Raw genomic sequence first — 20,910 nt, forward strand, 5'->3', positions numbered from 1 at the left:
CATCCCTCTCCTCGCTCCCACCTGTGCTCGAAGCAGCGTTACCCATGCAGAGCAAGGGGAACAACCACTCCAAGTCTCAGAGCGAGTGACGTTTGAAACGCTATTAGCGCGCACCCCGCTAACTAGCTAGCCATTTCACATCGGTTACACCAGCCTAATCTCGGGAGTTGATAGGCTTGAAGTCATAAACAGCTGCTGGCAAACGTACAAAAGTGCTGTTTGAATGAATGCTTACGAGACTGCTCTATCAAATCATTGACTTAGTTATAACATGATAACACACAGAAATACGAGCCTTAAGTCATTAATATGGTCGAATCCGGAAACTATCATCTCGAAAACAAGACGTTTATTCTTTCAGTGAAATACGGAACCGTTCCGTATTTTATCTAATGGGTGGCATCCATAAGTCTAAATATTGCTGTTACATTGCACAACCTTCAATGTTATGTCATAATTACGTAAAATCCTGGCAAATTAGGCGGCCCAAACTGTTGCATATACACTGATTCTGCGTGCAATGAACGCAAGAGAAGTTCACCTGGTTAATATTGCCTGCTAACCTGGATTTCTTTTAGCTAAATATGCAAGTTTAAAAATATATACTTCTGTGTATTGATTTTAAGAAAGGCATTGATTTTATTTTTTATTTTTTATTTTACTAGGCAAGTCAGTTAAGAACAAATTCTTATTTTCAATGACGGCCTAGGAACAGTGGGTTAACTGCCTGTTCAAGGGCAGAACGACAGGGGTATGAACTTGCAACCTTCCGGTTACTAGTCCAACGCTCTAACCACTAGGCTACCCTGCCGCCCCATTGATGTTTATGGTTAGGTACTAGAGGTCGATCGATTATGATTTTTCAACGCAGATACTGATTTATTGGAGGACAAAAAAAGCCGATAACGATTAATCGGCCGATTTAAAAAAAAAAAAAAAAAAAAAAAAAAAAAAATGTATATATACTGTATATACACACATTTTTGTAATAATGACAATTGCAACAATACTGAATGGACAATGAACACTTTTATTTTAACTTAATATAATACATATGGGCTTTTGGATGGGTGTTCTTAAGGTGATTCCACAGGTTGGTGGTATTTTTTGATTTAGCCGTTGCTGACCCCATGCTTACATCTTTATCACAAATAAGACACCTTGCTTTCCCTGGTGCCAATTCCATGTAATAGTCCCACACTGGTGCTCTGCTTTTCTCTGCCATCTGTAAAACACACACACACAGCTCTGAAGTGACAATGATACTGAAGAGTCTGCTTAGGGGACAAATACTCTCAACTGTTTGAATAAAAATAGAGTTTAAGTTACCTGTGACGAATGTTGAAAACAAAAACTGTAATTCCTATATGCAGGAAATCCTATTTTAATTATGGACATGGTAAGAATTGACTACCAAAGTGCGAGTCATAATTCCCATGACACCTTCTAGCAAAATCTGAAAAGCGGTTCCTTCATTCATTTATTCCATAAGATATTTTTAGATTCACTTAAAATAAGGTCTGTGTTTTGTGGAGGCTTACACCACCTTGCCAATTTTATAACTGTGTAGATATCCATAGGACAAGGTAACTCTGATCAATATTGGCTAAATATAAGCGAAGATCATTTTTTTTGTAGAGTGGATTTATGAAAATATGTTGACAAACGTGACCTTATCCTAGTGAGATTTACACGGGTATCAAAACGCAGAGGCGGTTTAAGCACGAAACACAGACCTTATTTGAAGTAGATCAAGACATTCTCTTTGGAAGACATGAATGGTGAAATAACGAAGGAAGCCCTTTCAAGTTCAGCCCCAAGTTATTACAGGAATTATAACGCGTCGACTATTTCTCTCTAAACCACATACTTTTGACTATTTTTTTATTTATTTTATTTATTTCACCTTTATTTAACCAGGTAGGCAAGTTGAGAACAAGTTCTCATTTACAATTGTGACCTGGCCAAGATAAAGCAAAGCAGTTCGACACAGAGTTACACATGGAGTAAAACAAACATACAGTCAATAATACAGTATAAACAAGTCTATATACGATGTGAGCAAATGAGGTGAGATAAGGGAGGTAAAGGCAAAAAGGCCATGGTGGCAAAGTAAATACAATATAGCAAGTAAAACACTGGAATGGTAGATTTGCAATGGGAGAATGTGCAAAGTAGAAATAAAAATAATGGGGGAGCAAAATAAATAAATAAATTAAATACAGTAGGGAAAGAGGTAGTTGTTTGGGCTAAATTATAGGTGGGCTATGTACAGGTGCAGTAATCTGTGAGCTGCTCTGACAGTTGGTGCTTAAAGCTAGTGAGGGAGATAAGTGTTTCAAGTTTCAGAGATTTTTGTAGTTCGTTCCAGTCATTGGCAGCAGAGAACTGGAAGGAGAGGCGGCCAAAGAAAGAATTGGTTTTGGGGGTGACTAGAGAGATATACCTGCTGGAGCGTGTGCTACAGGTGGGAGATGCAATGGTGACCAGCGAGCTGAGATAAGGGGGGACTTTACCTAGCAGGGTCTTGTAGATGACATGGAGCCAGTGGGTTTGGCGACGAGTATGAAGCGAGGGCCAGCCAACGAGAGCGTACAGGTCGCAATGGTGGGTAGTATATGGGGCTTTGGTGACAAAACGGATTGCACTGTGATAGACTGCATCCAATTTGTTGAGTAGGGTATTGGAGGCTATTTTGTAAATGACATCGCCAAAGTCGAGGATTGGTAGGATGGTCAGTTTTACAAGGGTATGTTTGGCAGCATGAGTGAAGGATGCTTTGTTGCGAAAATAGGAAGCCAATTCTAGATTTAACTTTGGATTGGAGATGTTTGATATGGGTCTGGAAGGAGAGTTTACAGTCTAACCAGACACCTAAGTATTTGTAGTTGTCCACGTATTCTAAGTCAGAGCCGTCCAGAGTAGTAATGTTGGACAGGCGGGTAGGTACAGGTAGCGATCGGTTGAAGAGCATGCATTTAGTTTTACTTGTATTTAAGAGCAATTGGAAGCCACGGAAGGAGAGTTGTATGGCATTGAAGCTTGCCTGGAGGGTTGTTAACACAGTGTCCAAAGAAGGGCCAGAAGTATACAGAATGGTGTCGTCTGCGTAGAGGTGGATCAGAGACTCACCAGCAGCAAGAGCGACCTCATTGATGTATACAGAGAAGAGAGTCGGTCCAAGAATTGAACCCTGTGGCACCCCCATAGAGACTGCCAGAGGTCCGGACAGCAGACCCTCCGATTTGACACACTGAACTCTATCAGAGAAGTAGTTGGTGAACCAGGCGAGGCAATCATTTGAGAAACCAAGGCTGTCGAGTCTGCCGATGAGGATGTGGTGATTGACAGAGTCGAAAGCCTTGGCCAGATCAATGAATACGGCTGCACAGTAATGTTTCTTATCGATGGCGGTTAAGATATAATTTAGGACCTTGAGCGTGGCTGAGGTGCACCCATGACCAGCTGTGAAACCAGATTGCATAGCAGAGAAGGTATGGTGAGATTCGAAATGGTCGGTAATCTGTTTGTTGACTTGGCTTTCGAAGACCTTAGAAAGGCATGGTAGGATAGATATAGGTCTGTAGCAGTTTGGGTGAAGAGTGTCACCCCCTTTGAAAAGGGGGATGATCGCAGCTGCTTTCCAATCTTTGGGAATCTCAGACGACACGAAAGAGAGGTTGAACAGGCTAGTAATAGGGGTGGCAACAATTTTGGCAGATAATTTTAGACAGAAAGGGTCCAGATTGTCTAGCCCGGCTGATTTGTAGGGGTCCAGATTTTGCAGCTCATTCAGAACATCAGCTGAGCAGATTTGGGAGAAGGAGAAATGGGGAAGGCTTGGGCGAGTTGTTGTGGGGGGTGCAGTGCTGTTGACCGGGGTAGGAGTAGCCAGGTGGAAAGCATGGCCAGCCGTAGAAAAATGCTTATTGAAATTCTCAATTATGGTGGATTTATCAGTGGTGACAGTGTTTCCTATCTTCAGTGCAGTGGGCAGCTGGGAGGAGGGGTTCTTATTCTCCATGGACTTTACAGTGTCCCAGAACTTTTTTGAGTTAGTGTTGCAGGAAGCAAATTTCTGCTTGAAAAAGCTAGCCTTGGCTTTTCTAACTGCCTGTGTATAATGGTTTCTAGCTTCCCTGAACAGCTGCATATCACGGGGGCTGTTCGATGCTAATGCAGAACGCCATAGGATGTTTTTGTGTTGGTTAAGGGCAGTCAGGTCTGGGGAGAACCAAGGGCTATATCTATTCCTGGTTCTAAATTTCTTGAATGGGGCATGTTTATTTAAGATGGTTAGGAAGGCATTTAAAAAAAATATCCAGGCATCCTCTACTGACGGGATGAGATCAATATCCTTCCAGGATACCCCGGCCAGGTCGATTAGAAAGGCCTGCTCGCTGAAGTGTTTCAGGGAGCGTTTTACAGTGATGAGTGGAGGTCGTTTGACCGCTGACTCATTACGGATGCAGGCAATGAGGCAGTGATCGCTGAGATCTTGGTTGAAAACAGCAGAGGTGTATTTAGAGGGCAAGTTGGTTAGGATGATATCTATGAGGGTGCCCGTGTTTAAGGCTTTGGGGAGGTACCTGGTAGGTTCATTGATAATTTGTGTGAGGTTGAGGGCATCAAGTTTAGATTGTAGGATGGCTGGGGTGTTAAGCATGTTCCAGTTTAGGTCACCTAGCAGCACAAGCTCTGAAGATAGATGGGGGGCAATCAGTTCACATATGGTGTCCAGAGCACAGCTGGGGGCAGAGGGTGGTCTATAGCAGGCGGCAACGGTGAGAGACTTGTTTTTAGAGAGGTGGATTTTTAAAAGTAGAAGTTAAAATTGTTTGGGTACAGACCTGGATAGTAGGACAGAACTCTGCAGGCTATCTTTGCAGTAGATTGCAACACCGCCCCCTTTGGCAGATTTATCTTGTCTGAAAATGTTGTAGTTTGGAATTAAAATGTCTGAATTTTTGGTGGTCTTCCTAAGCCAGGATTCAGACACAGCTAGGACATCCGGGTTGGCAGAGTGTGCTAAAGCAGTGAATAGAACAAACTTAGGGAGGAGGCTTCTAATGTTAACATGCATGAAACCAAGGCTATTACGGTTACAGAAGTCGTCAAAAGAGAGCGCCTGGGGAATAAGAGTGGAGCTAGGCACTGCAGGGCCTGGATTCACCTCTACATCGCCAGATGAACAGAGTAGGAGTAGAATAAGGGTGCGGCTAAAAGCAATAAGAATTGGTCGTTTAGAACGTCTTGAACAGAGAGTAAAAGGAGGTTTCTGGGGGCGATAAAATAGCATCAAGGTATAATGTACAGACAAAGGTAAGGTAGGATGTGAATACAGTGGAGGTAAACCTAGGTATTGAGTGATGAAGAGAGAGATATTGTCTCTAGAAACATCATTGAAACCAGGAGATGTCATTGCATGTGTGGGTGGTGGAACTAATAGGTTGGATAAGGTATAATGAGCAGGACTAGAGGCTCTACAGTGAAATAAGCCAATAAACACTAACCAGAACAGCAATGGACAAGGCATATTGACATGAAGGAGAGGCATGCTCAGTCGAGTGATCAAAAGGGTCCAGTGAGTGGAGAGGTTGGTTGGGGGTCACGGCGATTTAGACAGCTAAATCGGTAGCAAGCTAGCATAAGATGGAGGTCTGTTATTAGCCAACTCTTGCGTTCCGTCAGTAGATTAGTGGGGTTCCGTGTGGTAGAGGGGATGAATCCAAATCACACAACAACAACAACAATAAAAACAATAGATATAGTTATAGAGGCCCAAGAAGAAAAATAAATAAAAATAAAATAAAATAAAAATTGTCCGATTGTCTATTCAGATAGCAGCCGATAAGATAGCCAACGGCTAGCAGGCCGCAGATGGGCGCCCAGGCAACGTTGCGCCAGAGGAGCCAGCCGGACAATTCCCTCGGGTAGACAACGTCGGCAGTCTAGCCGTGAAGGCCCGGTGGGGCTCCGCGTAGGCAGCAAAACGGGTCCGGATAGGTGACTGCAGCCCAGGAGTGATTGATGGAACTCTTCAGCTGGCTAGCTCCGGAACAATTGATGTTAGCTCTGGAATCGGCGAAAGCCGATAGTCACACGGATAGCAGCTAGCTAGCTGCGAGATCCAGGCATGGACGTCCAGAGCCAGCGGCCGAAATCCAGGGACATGGAGAGAAAAATTGGTCCGATATGTTCCGCTCCGAGCCGCGCTGCGCTGCACCGCGCCGTACAAAACTGGCGATAGATTCTTGAGCCAAAGGACAGCCGATGACCACAAACCGTGGTCAGCTGAGTACCAACGATTAGCCAGTAAATAAGCTAACTAGCTTCTGAACTAGCCCCTGAACCAGCTTCAGAGTAGCTTCTGGACCAGCTTCTGGCTAGCTCCCGGCTAGCTTCTGGCTAATTTCTGGCTAGCCTCTCGGAGGATCACAGATCTGAGGTAAATAATACTTTTTTATATAAATATAAATTGGTGAAGCGGATTGCAGGAGAGTGTTCCGAAGATGAGCCTTTGGAAAATCAAAAATGTATGTGAAAAAAAAGTTGTAAATATATATATTTACGGGACACGACAGGACGAGGACAAAAATACGTCTGAACTGCTATGCCATCTTGGGAAAAAAGATTACGAGCCTGCTGCTGCCTACCACCCCTCAGTCAGACTGCTCTATCAAATATCAAATCATAGACTTAACTATAATAAACACACAGAAATACGAGCCTTAGGTCATCAGTGGTCTTGTATGTCTTCCATTTCCTAATGATTGCTCCCACAGTTGATTTCTTCAAACCAAGCTGCTTACTATTGCAGCTGCAGTCTTCCCAGCCTGGTGCAGGTCTACAATTTTGTTTCTGGTGTCCTTTGATAGCGCTTTGGTCTTGGCCATAGTGGAGTTTGGAGTGTGACTGTTTGAGGTTGTGGACATGTGTCTTTTATACTGATAACAAGTTCAAACAGGTGCCATTAATACAGGTAATGAGTGGAGGACAGAGGAGCCTCTTAAAGAAGAAGTTACAGGTCTGTGAGAGCCAGAAATCTTGCTTGTTTGCAGGTGACCAAATACTTATTTTCCACCATAATTGCAAATAAATTCATTAAAAATCCTTCAATGTGATTTTCTGGATTTTTTTTCTCATTTTGTCTGTCATAGTTGAAGTGTACCTATGATGAAAATTACAGGCCTCTCTCATATTTGTAAGTGGGAGAACTTGCACAATTGGTGGCTGACTAAATACTTTTTTGCCCCACTGTACTTGTGTATTGATTTTAAGAAAGGCATTGATGTTTATGGTTAAGTACACATTGGTGCAACGACAGTCGTTGATTGATTGTTTTTTATAAGATAAGTTTAATGCTAGCTAGAAACTTACCTTGGCTTACTGCATTTGCGTAACAGGCGGGCTCCTCGTGAGGCAGGTGGTTAGAGCGTTGGACTCGTTAACTGTAAGGTTGCAAGATTGGATCCCCCGAGCTGACAAGGTAAAAATCTGTCGTTCTGCCTCGTTCCTAGGCCGTCATTGAAAATAAGAATGTGTTCTTAACTGACTTGCCTAGTTAAATAAAGATTAAATAAAGGTAAAAAAATATATACTGATTTCCGATTGTTATGAAAACTTGAAATTTGAGCAACGATACGCACCGCATCAATTATATGCAACACAGGACACGCTAGATAAACTAGTAATTTCATCAAATCAAATCAAATCAAATCAAATCAAATTTTATTTGTCACATACACATGGTTAGCAGATGTTAATGCGAGTGTAGCGAAATGCTTGTGCTTCTAGTTCCGACAATGCAGTAATAACAAGTAATCTAACTAACAATTCCAAAACTACTGTCTTGTACACAGTGTAAGGGGATAAAGAATATGTACATAAGGATATATGAATGAGTGATGGTACAGAGCAGCATAGGCAAGATACAGTAGATGGTATCGGGTACAGTATGTACAAATGAGATGAGTATGTAAACAAAGTGGCATAGTATAGTATAAAGTGGCTAGTGATACATGTATTACATAAGGATACTGTCGATGATATAGAGTACAGTATATACGTATGCATATGAGATGAGTAATGTAGGGTAAGTAACATTTATATAAGGTAGCATTGTTTAAAGTGGCTAGTGATATATTTACATCATTTCCCATCAATTCCCATTATTAAAGTGGCTGGAGTTGAGTCAGTGTCAGTGTGTTGGCAGCAGCCACTCAGTGTTAGTGGTGGCTGTTTAACAGTCTGATGGCCTTGAGATAGAAGCTGTTTTTCAGTCTCTCGGTCCCAGCTTTGATGCACCTGTACTGACCTCGCCTTCTGGATGATAGCGGGGTGAACAGGCAGTGGCTCGGGTGGTTGATGTCCTTGATGATCTTTATGGCCTTCCTGTGACATCGGGTGGTGTAGGTGTCCTGGAGGGCAGGTAGTTTGCCCCCGGTGATGCGTTGTGCAGACCTCACTACCCTCTGGAGAGCCTTACGGTTGAGGGCGGTGCAGTTGCCATACCAGGCGGTGATACAGCCCGCCAGGATGCTCTCGATTGTGCATCTGTAGAAGTTTGTGAGTGCTTTTGGTGACAAGCCGAATTTCTTCAGCCTCCTGAGGTTGAAGAGGCGCTGCTGCGCCTTCTTCACGATGCTGTCTGTGTGAGTGGACCAATTCAGTTTGTCTGTGATGTGTATGCCGAGGAACTTAAAACTTGCTACCCTCTCCACTACTGTTCCATCGATGTGGATAGGGGGGTGTTCCCTCTGCTGTTTCCTGAAGTCCACAATCATCTCCTTAGTTTTGTTGACGTTGAGTGTGAGGTTGTTTTCCTGACACCACACTCCGAGGGCCCTCACCTCCTCCCTGTAGGCCGTCTCATCGTTGTTGGTAATCAAGCCTACCACTGTTGTGTCGTCCGCAAACTTGATGATTGAGTTGGAGGCGTGCGTGGCCACGCAGTCGTGGGTGAACAGGGAGTACAGGAGAGGGCTCAGAACGCAACCTTGTGGGGCCCCAGTGTTGAGGATCAGCGGGGAGGAGATGTTGTTGCCTACCCTCACCACCTGGGGGCGGCCCGTCAGGAAGTCCAGTACCCAGTTGCACAGGGCGGGGTCGAGACCCAGGGTCTCGAGCTTGATGACGAGCTTGGAGGGTACTATGGTGTTGAATGCCGAGCTGTAGTCGATGAACAGCATTCTCACATAGGTATTCCTCTTGTCCAGATGGGTTAGGGCAGTGTGCAGTGTGGTTGAGATTGCATCGTCTGTGGACCTATTTGGGCGGTAAGCAAATTGGAGTGGGTCTAGGGTGTCAGGTAGGGTGGAGGTGATATGGTCCTTGACTAGTCTCTCAAAGCACTTCATGATGACGGATGTGAGTGCTACGGGGCGGTAGTCATTTAGCTCAGTTACCTTAGCTTTCTTGGGAACAGGAACAATGGTGGCCCTCTTGAAGCATGTGGGAACAGCATACTGGTATAGGGATTGATTGAATATGTCCGTAAACACACCGGCCAGCTGGTCTGCGCATGCTCTGAGGGCGCGGCTGGGGATGCCATCTGGGCCTGCAGCCTTGCGAGGGTTAACACGTTTAAATGTCTTACTCACCTCGGCTGCAGTGAAGGAGAGACCGCATGTTTTCGTTGCAGGCCGTGTCAGTGGCACTGTATTGTCCTCAAAGCGGGCAAAAAAGTTATTTAGTCTGCCTGGGAGCAAGACATCCTGGTCCGTGACTGGGCTGGGTTTCTTCCTGTAGTCCGTGATTGACTGTAGACCCTGCCACATGCCTCTTGTGTCTGAGCCGTTGAATTGAGATTCTACTTTGTCTCTGTACTGGCGCTTAGCTTGTTTGATAGCCTTGCGGAGGGAATAGCTGCACTGTTTGTATTCGGTCATGTTACCACCTTGCCCTGATTAAAAGCAGTGGTTCGCGCTTTCAGTTTCACACGAATGCTGCCATCAATCCACGGTTTCTGGTTAGGGAATGTTTTAATCGTTGCCATGGGAACGACATCTTCAACGCACGTTCTAATGAACTCGCACACCGAATCAGCGTATTCGTCAATGTTGTTATCTGACGCAATACGAAACATCTCCCAGTCCACGTGATGGAAGCAGTCTTGGAGTGTGGAGTCAGCTTGGTCGGACCAGCGTTGGACAGACCTCAGCGTGGGAGCCTCTTGTTTTAGTTTCTGTCTGTAGGCAGGGATCAACAAAATGGAGTCGTGGTCAGCTTTTCCGAAAGGGGGGCGGGGCAGGGCCTTATATGCGTCGCGGAAGTTAGAGTAACAATGGTCCAAGGTCTTTCCTCCCCTGGTTGCGCAATCGATATGCTGATAAAATTTGGGGAGTCTTGTTTTCAGATTAGCCTTGTTAAAATCCCCAGCTACAATGAATGCAGCCTCCGGATAAATTGTTTCCAGTTTGCAGAGAGTTAAATAAAGTTCGTTCAGAGCCATCGATGTGTCTGCTTGGGGGGGGATATATACGGCTGTGATTATAATCGAAGAGAATTCTCTTGGTAGATAATGCGGTCTACATTTGATTGTGAGGAATTCTAAATCAGGTGAACAGAAGGATTTGAGTTCCAGTATGTTTCTTTCATCGCACCATGTCACGTTAGTCATAAGGCATACGCCCCCGCCCCTCTTTTTACCAGAAAGATGTTTTTTCCTGTCTGCGCGATGCGTGGAGAAACCTGTTGGCTGCACCGCTTCGGATAGCGTCTCTCCAGTAAGCCACGTTTCCGTGAAGCAAAGAACGTTACAGTCTCTGATGTCCCTCTGGAATGCTACCCTTGCTCGGATTTCATCAACCTTGTTGTCAAGAGACTGGACATTGGCAAGAAGAATGCTAGGGAGTGGTGCGCGCTGTGCCCGTCTCCGGAGTCTGACCAGAAGACCGCCTCGTTTCCCTCTCTTTCGGAGTCGTTTTTTTGGGTCGCTGCATAGGATCCACTCCGTTGTCCTGTTTGTAAGGCAGAACACAGGATCCGCGTCGCGAAAAACATATTCTTGGTCGTACTGATGGTGAGTTGATGCTGATCTTATATTCAGTAGTTCTTCTCGACTGTATGTAATGAAACCTAAGATGACCTGGGGTACTAATGTAAGAAATAACACGTAAAAAAACAAAAAACTGCATAGTTTCCTAGGAACGCGAAGCGAGGCGGCCATCTCTGTCGGCGCCGGAAGATTCAACCATGTGTAGTTAACTAGTGATTATGATTGATTGATTGATTGTTTTTTATAAGATAAGTTTAATGCTAGCTAGCAATTTACCTTGGCTTACTGCATTCGCGTAACAGGCAGGCTCCTCGTGGAGTGCAATGAGAGGCAGGTGGTTAGAGCATTGGACTAGTTATCTGGAAGGTTGCAAGATTGAATCCCTGAGCTGACAAGGTAAAAATCTGTCTTTCTGCCCCTGAACAAGGCAGTTAACCCACCGTTCCTAGGCCGTCATAGAAAATAAGAATGCGTTCTTAACTGACTTGCCTAGTTAAATAAAGATTAAATAAAGGTGTAAAAAAAATATGGTCAAACCTGGTCAAGAACTACAGGAAACGTATGATCTCTGTAATTGCAAACAAAGGTTTCTGTACAAAATATTAAGTTCTGCTTTTCTGATGTATCAAATACTTATGTCATGCAATAAAATGCAAATTAATTACTTAAAAATCATACAATGTGATTTTCTGTCTCTCACAGTTGAAGTGTACCTATGATAAAAATTGCAGACCTCTACATGCTTATTAAGTAGGAAAACCTACAAAATCGTCAGTGTATCAAATACTTGTTCTCCCCACTGTATATGTTTTAAATCGGCCAAATCGGTGTCCAAAAATGCCGATTTCCGATTGTTATGAAAACTAGAAATCGGCCCTAATTAATTAATCGGTCAACCTCTAGTAACAAGCACATATCACCGATCGCAAATCTTTCGCTCTCTTCCTCTTTCACCTCCGCTATTCCCTCCGTTCTCACCCCCACTCCCCCGCTTCTCTGCTACTTCCCCCATTGCAGAATGCCCATCCACGCTTCCCGTTTAGTGTGTAATTACTTTGAAGGTGACGGAAGCCCATACATTCTCCCCACATAACGGCATCGAGGCAATTTAACTCCTAATTTATGGGCGAGGGGTTCAAAGTTTGAATAATATTTGTCTAATATCATGGCAGGCCCTGTCTGCGCTGCTGTGATAAATGGAGGCAGGATCAAGCCATTGTGATTCTGAGCATGGCGAGATATTGGCATCAAACAACTTTATACCCCCACAACACAGTCCCTTATAGGGCTGGCCCCCACAACACAGTCCCTTATAGGGCTGGCCCCCACAACACAGTCCCTTATAGGGCTGGCCCCCACAACATAGTCCCTTATAGGGCTGGCCCCCACAACACAGTCCCTTATAGAGCTGGCCCCCACAACACAGTCCCTTATAGGGCTGGCCCCCACAACACAGTCCCTTATAGGGCTGGCCCCCACAACACAGTCCCTTATAGGGCTGGCCCCCACAACACAGTCCCTTATAGGGCTGGCCCCCACAACACAGTCCCTTGTTGGGCTGGCCCCCAAAACACAGTCCCTTATAGGGCTGGCCCCCACAACACAGTCCCTTATAGGGCTGGCCCCCACAACACAGTCCCTTATAGGGCTGGCCGCGGCTGACCCGAGGTTGGACATGGCATGGGAGAGCAGTTTACATACACTTTGGTTGGAGTCATTGAAACTCGTTTTTCAACCACTCCATACATCTCTTGTTAACAAACTATAGTTTTGGCAAGTTGGTTAGGACATCTACTTTGTGCATGATACAAGTCATTTTTCCAACAATCGTTTACAGACAGATTGTTTCACTTATAATTCACTGTATCACAATTCCAGTGGGTAAGAAATGTACATACACTAAGTTGACTGTGCCTTTAAACAGCTTGGACAATTCCAGAAAATTATGTCATGGCTTTAGAAGCTTCTGATAGGCTAATTGATATCATTTGAGTCAATTGGAGGTGACCCCAAGCGTACTTCCAAAGTTGTGGCAATTGTCTTAAGGACAACAAAGTCAAGGTATTGGAGTGTCCATCACAAAGCCCTGACCTCAATCCAACAGAACATTTGTGGGCAGAACTGAAAAAGTGTGTGCGAGCAAAGAGGCCTACAAACCTGATTCAGTTACACCAGCTCTGTCAGGAGGAATGGGCCAAAATTCACCCAACTTATTGTGGAAAGCTTCGCAAAACGTTTGACCCAAGTTAAACCATTTTTAAAGGCAATGCCACCAAATACTAATTGAGGGTATGTAAATGTCTGACCCACTGGGAATGTGATGAAAGAAATAACATTTCACATTCTTAAAGTAAAGTGGTGATTCTAAGTGACCTAAGACAGAGAATTTTTACTTGGATTATATGTGCAGGAGGGAGGGTGTGCAGTATTCTGCTGCAGAAAGGACACTCTAGCTTGCAGACCAGCAGTTCCGTGTAACATCTAGAACACATTTAGAAGACATTTGTATATTTTCTCACTGTGATGTGGCTTCTTCCTGATCCCAGTACTGTAGATCATAATGGTTCAATGCCCCTTTCTTTTCTCTGACCTTTCTTCCACTCCTTACCCCTCATTGTCTTACCCCCCTCCTCACCCTCTTCTTTCCTGATGCCCTGCCTGGCGTCTGTCTCGCCGTCCTGCAGTAATCCTTCAGACCAGCCATGCTCATCTTCCAAGCCCCCATTGGGCTCCTCGACCACAACATCACGGATCCTGCTGCGGCAGCAGTTGATGCGAGAGCAGCTCCAGGAGCAGGAGCGGCGGGAGCAGCAGAGACGCCAGGCCTCCTCCACCTCACAGTACCCAAAGATCACCGCCGCCCACAATCGCACGCACGGCCAGACACCGGCCATCAATGTCAGCGCTCCTCCCAGCCTGCCCCCCGCATCCCAGCTGCCCATGGAGGTGCTGAAGGTAAGCAATTAGTATCATCCTCACACCTAATGACACAGATGACACACCCACTTCCTGACTGGCTTCTCTGTGATCTGACAACCGTGACAACAATGCCACTCCTCACTCTGACTTCCAGAGCTCTCACTGTCGCCTATAGATGCAGGCATACATCATCAGATGTTTTGTTTGTTGAAGGTACTGTGGGTTTGATGACTCTATATTGGCAACTTGATCATAAGTCTTCTGGACAGTCGATCAAACATGGTTTACTATGATAGGGTGTAAAAACGTGGGGATGAGTGAAGTGAGTTAAAACGCACATGGGGATTATCTTTCCTGAAAGAATTCCTCTGTAATGCATGCTGTGCTTCCAGCCATTTGGACATAGCCATCTTTAATCCTATTTGCTGAGCTAAATTCACATATTTTCATAGCTTTGATTCATTGTTAGTCTGCTCTTGGGGACTCGAGACTGTTGTACATTTTCTGAACTAATGGAGACAGTGTGATAACTACCACAACGCACGTACTATACAATACTTGATGAGAGTATACCCAGCAAAATAAAGATAATTTGGTAAGTGTTTTAGATTGCATTACATTTTATTTGTCTTTCTTTAGAAATAGTATTACTAATATCAAAACGTGCATATTCTAAAAAATAAATGAAAACCGTTCCAGATGTAAATGGAAAGTGTTCTATATTGAAGAACTATCCGAAACGTCATATCTCAAGCAGTTTGCATGACTGGATAGATATTTCTCCTTTGTCTTTTCCTTAACATATTACAATTTTCCTGTTGTTTCCAACATTGTCACTACAATCGTCTTGATTGAGTGATTGGTTATCACTGTACAATATATACCATTTTCATTTCTGAAGTGAAATTTATTTGAGAATAAGAATCATAAAGGATATAGATATGAACACAATGATACAGTACATTATAGCGTGAACTGCCTGACATGGTTTTCTAAAGGCCATACTGCCACCCATTAACAAAACAGTGAGGGAATTATTTTACAATTGTTTTACCAATGTGTTCACACTTTTCTGAGGCAGAACCTCATTCTAAGGAGATCAGGCGAGACGGATTCATGGTGACTGATTTGGCTCTGGATTATCTGTGAACGCTCTGAACATGAAGATTTACTGGAAGCGTTGTAATAATTTAGCAGTAGAAAAAGCCCTAGTCCACGTTGTACTGGAATCCGTGTGATTGTTGTGATTGAAGTTTACTCATGTAGGATTTTGCCATCTGGGAAGTCAACCGTTTCTGTTTGTGAAAGTTAGTTGTATCTGTGCAAGTGTTTCATATCACTGTAACATTTTATCATGTCAATAACACTGGCAGATGATATAGATTATTCATAGAGAATTGATTCTTTGAAAGAAAAATGTGTTACCTTCCTAATGTGTCAAAGCCTTAATCCCATTATGTAAAATAACATTTAATACAGTTTTAAAGTAGTGGATTAGTTCCAATAGTACAAAGAGCAGTGGGGATAGAAGTAGTGCCCCCCTCTTGTCCTCATACTGAAAGTGTGGCATGGGTCCACACTTGCAAGATAATACAACCATTGAAGGCATTGCCCTCCACATACAACATAAACATTGCTTAGCCTATACTCTGTATAATATTTAGCTCTTTGAGAGGTTTAGGATATCCCCCATTAAAGTGTTTGACATGACAAGCTGGAAGATGATTCTGTGATTCTGGGGTCTGAGTTGACGGCATTCTTCATTGACTGAAATTCCACAAATGAAAGGCCTGTTCCTGCCTAGCACTGTGCACTGCAGAGCAAGGTTAACCTGCTTGCATGTCTGTGACTAGATTAGCACCGTCTACACAAAGCTACACAAAATTAGCTTAGGGGTACCAGGTGGAGCAGCTGGACCTTAAAAGGGAAAGCATTAACCTCAGATAGGTTTGTCTAAAGACCGATTTGGGCCCTTAATTAACCAAGTGACCCCTGACCTTCGGAGGAATAAGTACAGGATCAGTTTGGGGATCAGGACAAAGGCAAGCACAGTCTTACCAAACACCCCAATGCTAATTCAGCTAAGAATGCTCGTAATTAGCCCCACTGCTTTCATTCCATGGCATATTTAAGGTTAAAAAAAACACTAGCTTTGAAATTTATGTAGGATCATTTCCTAAAAGGGTTCAACATGATTTCCAGATTTATTGAAAATGAATTAGCATATTAAGAGAGAACAAAGTATTGTGCATAGTGTTCATCTCTGAAAATGACAGAATGTGTTCTTTTAGATCAAAGTTATAGATTTAATGAAGCATTATGTATTTATCCATGGATGTCACATACTGTAATTCTCGTATTTACTAGTTTACAGCCGGTCACTTTGGTCCATTTTAAAGCAACAGTTAATTCATCCAATGCAATATTATTAAACCTTTTGAGACAAATTTATAATATATATAATTTTAAAAAGGAAATGTTGTTAAGAATTATAAAGCTCAGGAAATGATTTAATTTAGGTTTGCTCTCATTGATAAGATTTTCATAAGGTCACCTTCTCTATCTCTTACAACAGGGACTTGCACAGACTATCAGCTTCATAGGGAACCATTGTGTGTTGTACAATCTGGTACACTATTGGATGAGGAAAGACACGTTCCTTGTTTTTCCTTGAACAAATACACACTCGAGGTCAGTGGTTCCCAACCAGGGGTACTATGACTGCTGGGGGTACTAGGCCTTTCCACAGTGGGTACGTGAGAAGACTCATGAGACCATAGGCCTACTGGTAAAATGCACATGAAGGGGCACTTCTGGAGTATTGCGGGCAGAGCAGAATTCAGTTGGTGCCAGTGGCGTGTATTCTTGGATGCCAAGGGAAGCCAGGCTTCCCCCCAAAATTGACCAATAAAAATAATTTCTCTTTCGTCTCTGTGTTTCAGAATTTTTCTTCAATTCGCAAGAGGCTGAATGTACTGTATGTCACAGGAGAAAGCATCAGAGTGAGCGAAACAGCGCCCCGCTGTCTCTCTACGTGTAGGCCATCTATCTGATGTCTGGTCCAAACAAGTATGACATTGTTGCCGCCCCTAGCATTGAAGGGAAGCCATTGAGCATTTGGCCTCCCTTGATAAAAATGTAAAACATTTGTCAATCAGCTAAACTGAGCGAGCTCAACTGTGAATGGTCCTGGCGCATCCAAAAAAAATCACTCACTCCTATCAAATCCCATTGAGTGCATACGTCATTGACAGAAAAACTTGAATTGTTGCATCTCGTTGTGTTGTTGTCCTCCTGTGGCTATGTAGCTAAAACTGTCCCTTTCCTAAATTAGCTATGGATGGAAATAGGGATTTGGACTTGTGGTTTTACTTAATTTTCCATACTGGCCAATGATTATAATGGCGATTCTGTTCCAACCATTAATTCATACATTGTTGTGCCCCCGGCCAGAGAGGATGGAAGTTCAATATATAGCTAGATGTAGAAGGCTAATGTTAACTAGCTAACATTGCCCATAAATGGAAGTTAGGCTAGTGAGCAAGCATTTTAGCCAGGTAGCCTAGGACAGCAAAATATAAAAGTGTGTACTGTATGACAGAGTGATAGATGTTTTGTTAACATGGAAGAGAGGAGGATGGCGTTTCTCAACAAGTAGGGTGAATCAACATGTTTTTCTACTTGCATGAAAGCACACACGCTCACAGACATCAGGACCATGGACAGCCACATCATATTTAGCTTACATTGATTGGACTAAATCGTTTTTAGTATCTTTAAGTTGTCACTTTATTACACTAAGCATAGGGGATTTGATAATGTTGAAGTATACATGGTGCTGGAAGAGTGGAGACAGCTCCTGTTTTCTTTGTGACTTGCGGTAACTCTGTGGTTCTAAATCAATAGTTGTTTAGTGGTCCAAAAATGTCGGAAACATGAACTTGCTTGACCATGCTATCTGGCATATAACTGTCTGTTACTGTACATGCAATATGCTTTGTGGACTTCACTGGACAGCGGTTGCTCATCCGGTTTTGTGATGAAACAGGTGTGGTTGAATTTATTCTGCCCCTGTATCTTCTTATTGTCTCGGGTTTGGACACACCTACTCATTCCAGGGTTTAGAACTTTTTTGGTTACTACATGATTCCATATATGTTATTTCATAGTTTTGATGTCTTCACTATTATTCTACAATGTAGAAAATAGTAAAATAAAGAAAAAAAATATTTTTAAATGGGGGAGGCTTCTCCCCAATTTCGTGGTATCCAATTGTTAGTAGTTACTATCTTGTCTCATCGCTCCAACTCCCGTACGGGGTCGGGAGAGACGAAGGTCAAAAGCCATGCGTCCTCCGAAACACAACCCAACCAAGCCGCACTGCTCCTGGTTGGTGGTACAGTAACCGAAAAAGGTTGGGAACCACTGCTCTAGGTGATGGTTTTATGGTTTCAATGCTGTGTCACTGTACTCACCCGTAGGAAAGAAAGCATCCTGGACCAGAATTGTTTTAGTACGATGTCTGTTTTTAAAAACTAACATTGGCAAAAAGGGTGTTTGTTTCGATGTTTGATTTGACAGTATGCTTTAGCTAGCTTTTCTTTGGACTCATCAGTTTGTCTATGGTCATGAACAAACATTAAGACCTCATCATAGCTCCCTAAAGGCTCCTCAGTGATGCATGCTCCTCATCACACAAATAGTTGTACAAAGTGACCTTTTTTATTGACTTTTACTGGGGAGGAGCTGCTTGTGGCCTGAGGACTGTATTGATGGCTGCAGCACATGGGCTGCAGAACAGAGCCATGTCTTGTTTTGGTGGATAGATTATTTCCTGTGTCTTTTATTCTATTAATGTCCTGTTAATCAAGTTTGATCTAAGACAAAGTTAGTAGTGTTTATTTCGTGGAAGTTATATTATATGACATCAAATAAGAACCGTAAGGCAAAGACCACAAAGTGTGATTTCAAGTTCAGTTACCGGAGGCTTAATGTTCAATCTGTGTCAAGAGTGAAATCCATTTTTATCACGCCTGCATTCTGCCATTCCGGCCAATACTAATACATGTTTTAGGTATGTAGAAATAGTGCAGATTTTTGTTACCTGCTTCTTGGTTTACTATTTTTGGGATATCCAGTGTTATAATCTACATTATTATTTCAATGGCAATCAATTTATATGTATGTATGTACAGTGGGGCAAAAAAGTATTTAGTCAGCCACCAATTGTGCAAGTTCTCCCACTTAAAAAGATGAGAGAGGCCTGTAATTTTCATCATAGGTACACTTCAACTATGACAGACAATATTAGAAAAACAATACAGAAAATCACATTGTAGGATTTTTAATGAATTTATTTGCAAAATATGGTGGAAAATAAGTATTTGGTCACCTACAAACAAGCAAGATTTCTGGCTCTCACAGACATGTAACTTCTTCTTTAAGAGGCTCCTCTGTCCTCCACTCATTACCTGTATTAATGGCACCTGTTTGAACTTGTTATCAGTATAAAAGACACCTGTCCACAACCTCAAACAGTCACACTCCAAACTCCACTATGGCCAAGACCAAAGAGCTATCAAAGGACACCAGAAACAAAATTGTAGACCTGCACCAGGCTGGGAAGACTGAATTTGCAATAGGTAAGCAGCTTGGTTTGAAGAAATCAACTGTGGAAGCAATTATTAGGAAATGGAAGACATACAAGACCACTGATAATCTCCCTCGATCTGGGGCTCAACGCAAGATCTCATACCGTGGGGTCAAAATGATCACAAGAACGGTGAGCAAAAATCCCAGAACCACACGGGGGGACCTAGTGAATGACCTGCAGAGAGCTGGGACCAAAGTAACAAAGCCTACCATCAGTAACACACTACGCCGCCAGGGACTCAAATCCTGCAGTGCCAGACGTGTCCCCCTGCTTAAGCCAGTACATGTCCAGGCCCGTCTGAAGTTAGCTAGAGAGCATTTGGATGATCCAGAAGAAGATTGGGAGAATGTCATATGGTCAGATGAAACCAATATAGAACTTTTTGGTAAAAACTCAACTCGTCATGTTTGGAGGACAAAGAACACCATACCCACTGTGAAGCACGGGGGTGGAAACATCATGCTTTGGGGCTGTTTTTCTGCAAAGGGACCAGGACGACTGATCCGTGTAAAGGAAATAATGAATGGGGCCATGTATCGTGAGATTTTGAGTGAAAACCTCCTTCCATCAGCATTGAAGATGAAACGTGGATGGGTCTTTCAGCATGACAATGATCCCAAACACACCGCCCGGGCAACGAAGGAGTGGCTTCGTAAGAAGCATTTCAAGGTCCTGGAGTGGCCTAGCCAGTCTCCAGATCTCAACCCCATAGAAAATCTTTGGAGGGAGTTGAAAGTCTGTGTTGCCCAGCAACAGCCCCAAAACATCACTGCTCTAGAGGAGATCTGCATGGAGGAATGGGCCAAAATACCAGCAATAGTGTGTGAAATCCTTGTGAAGACTTACAGAAAACGTTTGACCTATGTCATTGCCAACAAAGGGTATATAACAAAGCATTGAGATAAACTTTTGTTATTGACCAAATACTTATTTTCCACCATAATTTGCAAATAAATTCATTAAAAATCCTACAATGTGATTTTCTGGATTTTTTTTTCTCATTTTTTCTTTCATAGTTGAAGTGTACCTATGATGAAAACTAAAGGCCTCTCTCATCTTTTTAAGTGGGAGAACTTGCACAATTGGTGGCTGACTAAATACTTTTTTTGCCCCACTGTATGTGTGTGTGTGTGTGTGTGTGTGTGTGTGTGTGTGTGTGTGTGTGTGTGTGTGTAAGACAATTATTTATATAAATTGCTGGCCTTGTTCCATTGTCTCAATTGCACCCTGGTAAATAGATGTTGCTATATCAACTCAATGCAATTCATCATGACAAAAGCGGTATTTACACCCCCTCCCCTCCACTGTGGAGATATTCAACATTAGCAGAAGGAATTTG

At 43.2% G+C, this 20,910-nt stretch overlaps 1 protein-coding gene across 4 annotated transcripts in view; it reads left to right on the top strand.

The window, feature by feature from the left end:
- LOC110492164 (microphthalmia-associated transcription factor) overlaps positions 1 to 20,910 on the top strand; it is a 49,445-nt gene that overhangs the window by 16,128 nt on the left and 12,407 nt on the right. For all 4 annotated transcript variants that reach the window (XM_021566224.3, XM_021566221.3, XM_021566222.3 and 1 more), the window contains exon 2: positions 13,684 to 13,954. In XM_021566224.3, coding sequence (XP_021421899.1) covers positions 13,684 to 13,954 — 271 coding nt within the window. The remainder of the gene's footprint in view (positions 1 to 13,683; positions 13,955 to 20,910) is intronic.

Source organism: Oncorhynchus mykiss, chromosome 16 (assembly GCF_057628025.1).
Source record: "Oncorhynchus mykiss isolate SJ-2025 chromosome 16, ASM5762802v1, whole genome shotgun sequence".
Taxonomy (NCBI): Eukaryota; Metazoa; Chordata; class Actinopteri; order Salmoniformes; family Salmonidae; genus Oncorhynchus; species Oncorhynchus mykiss.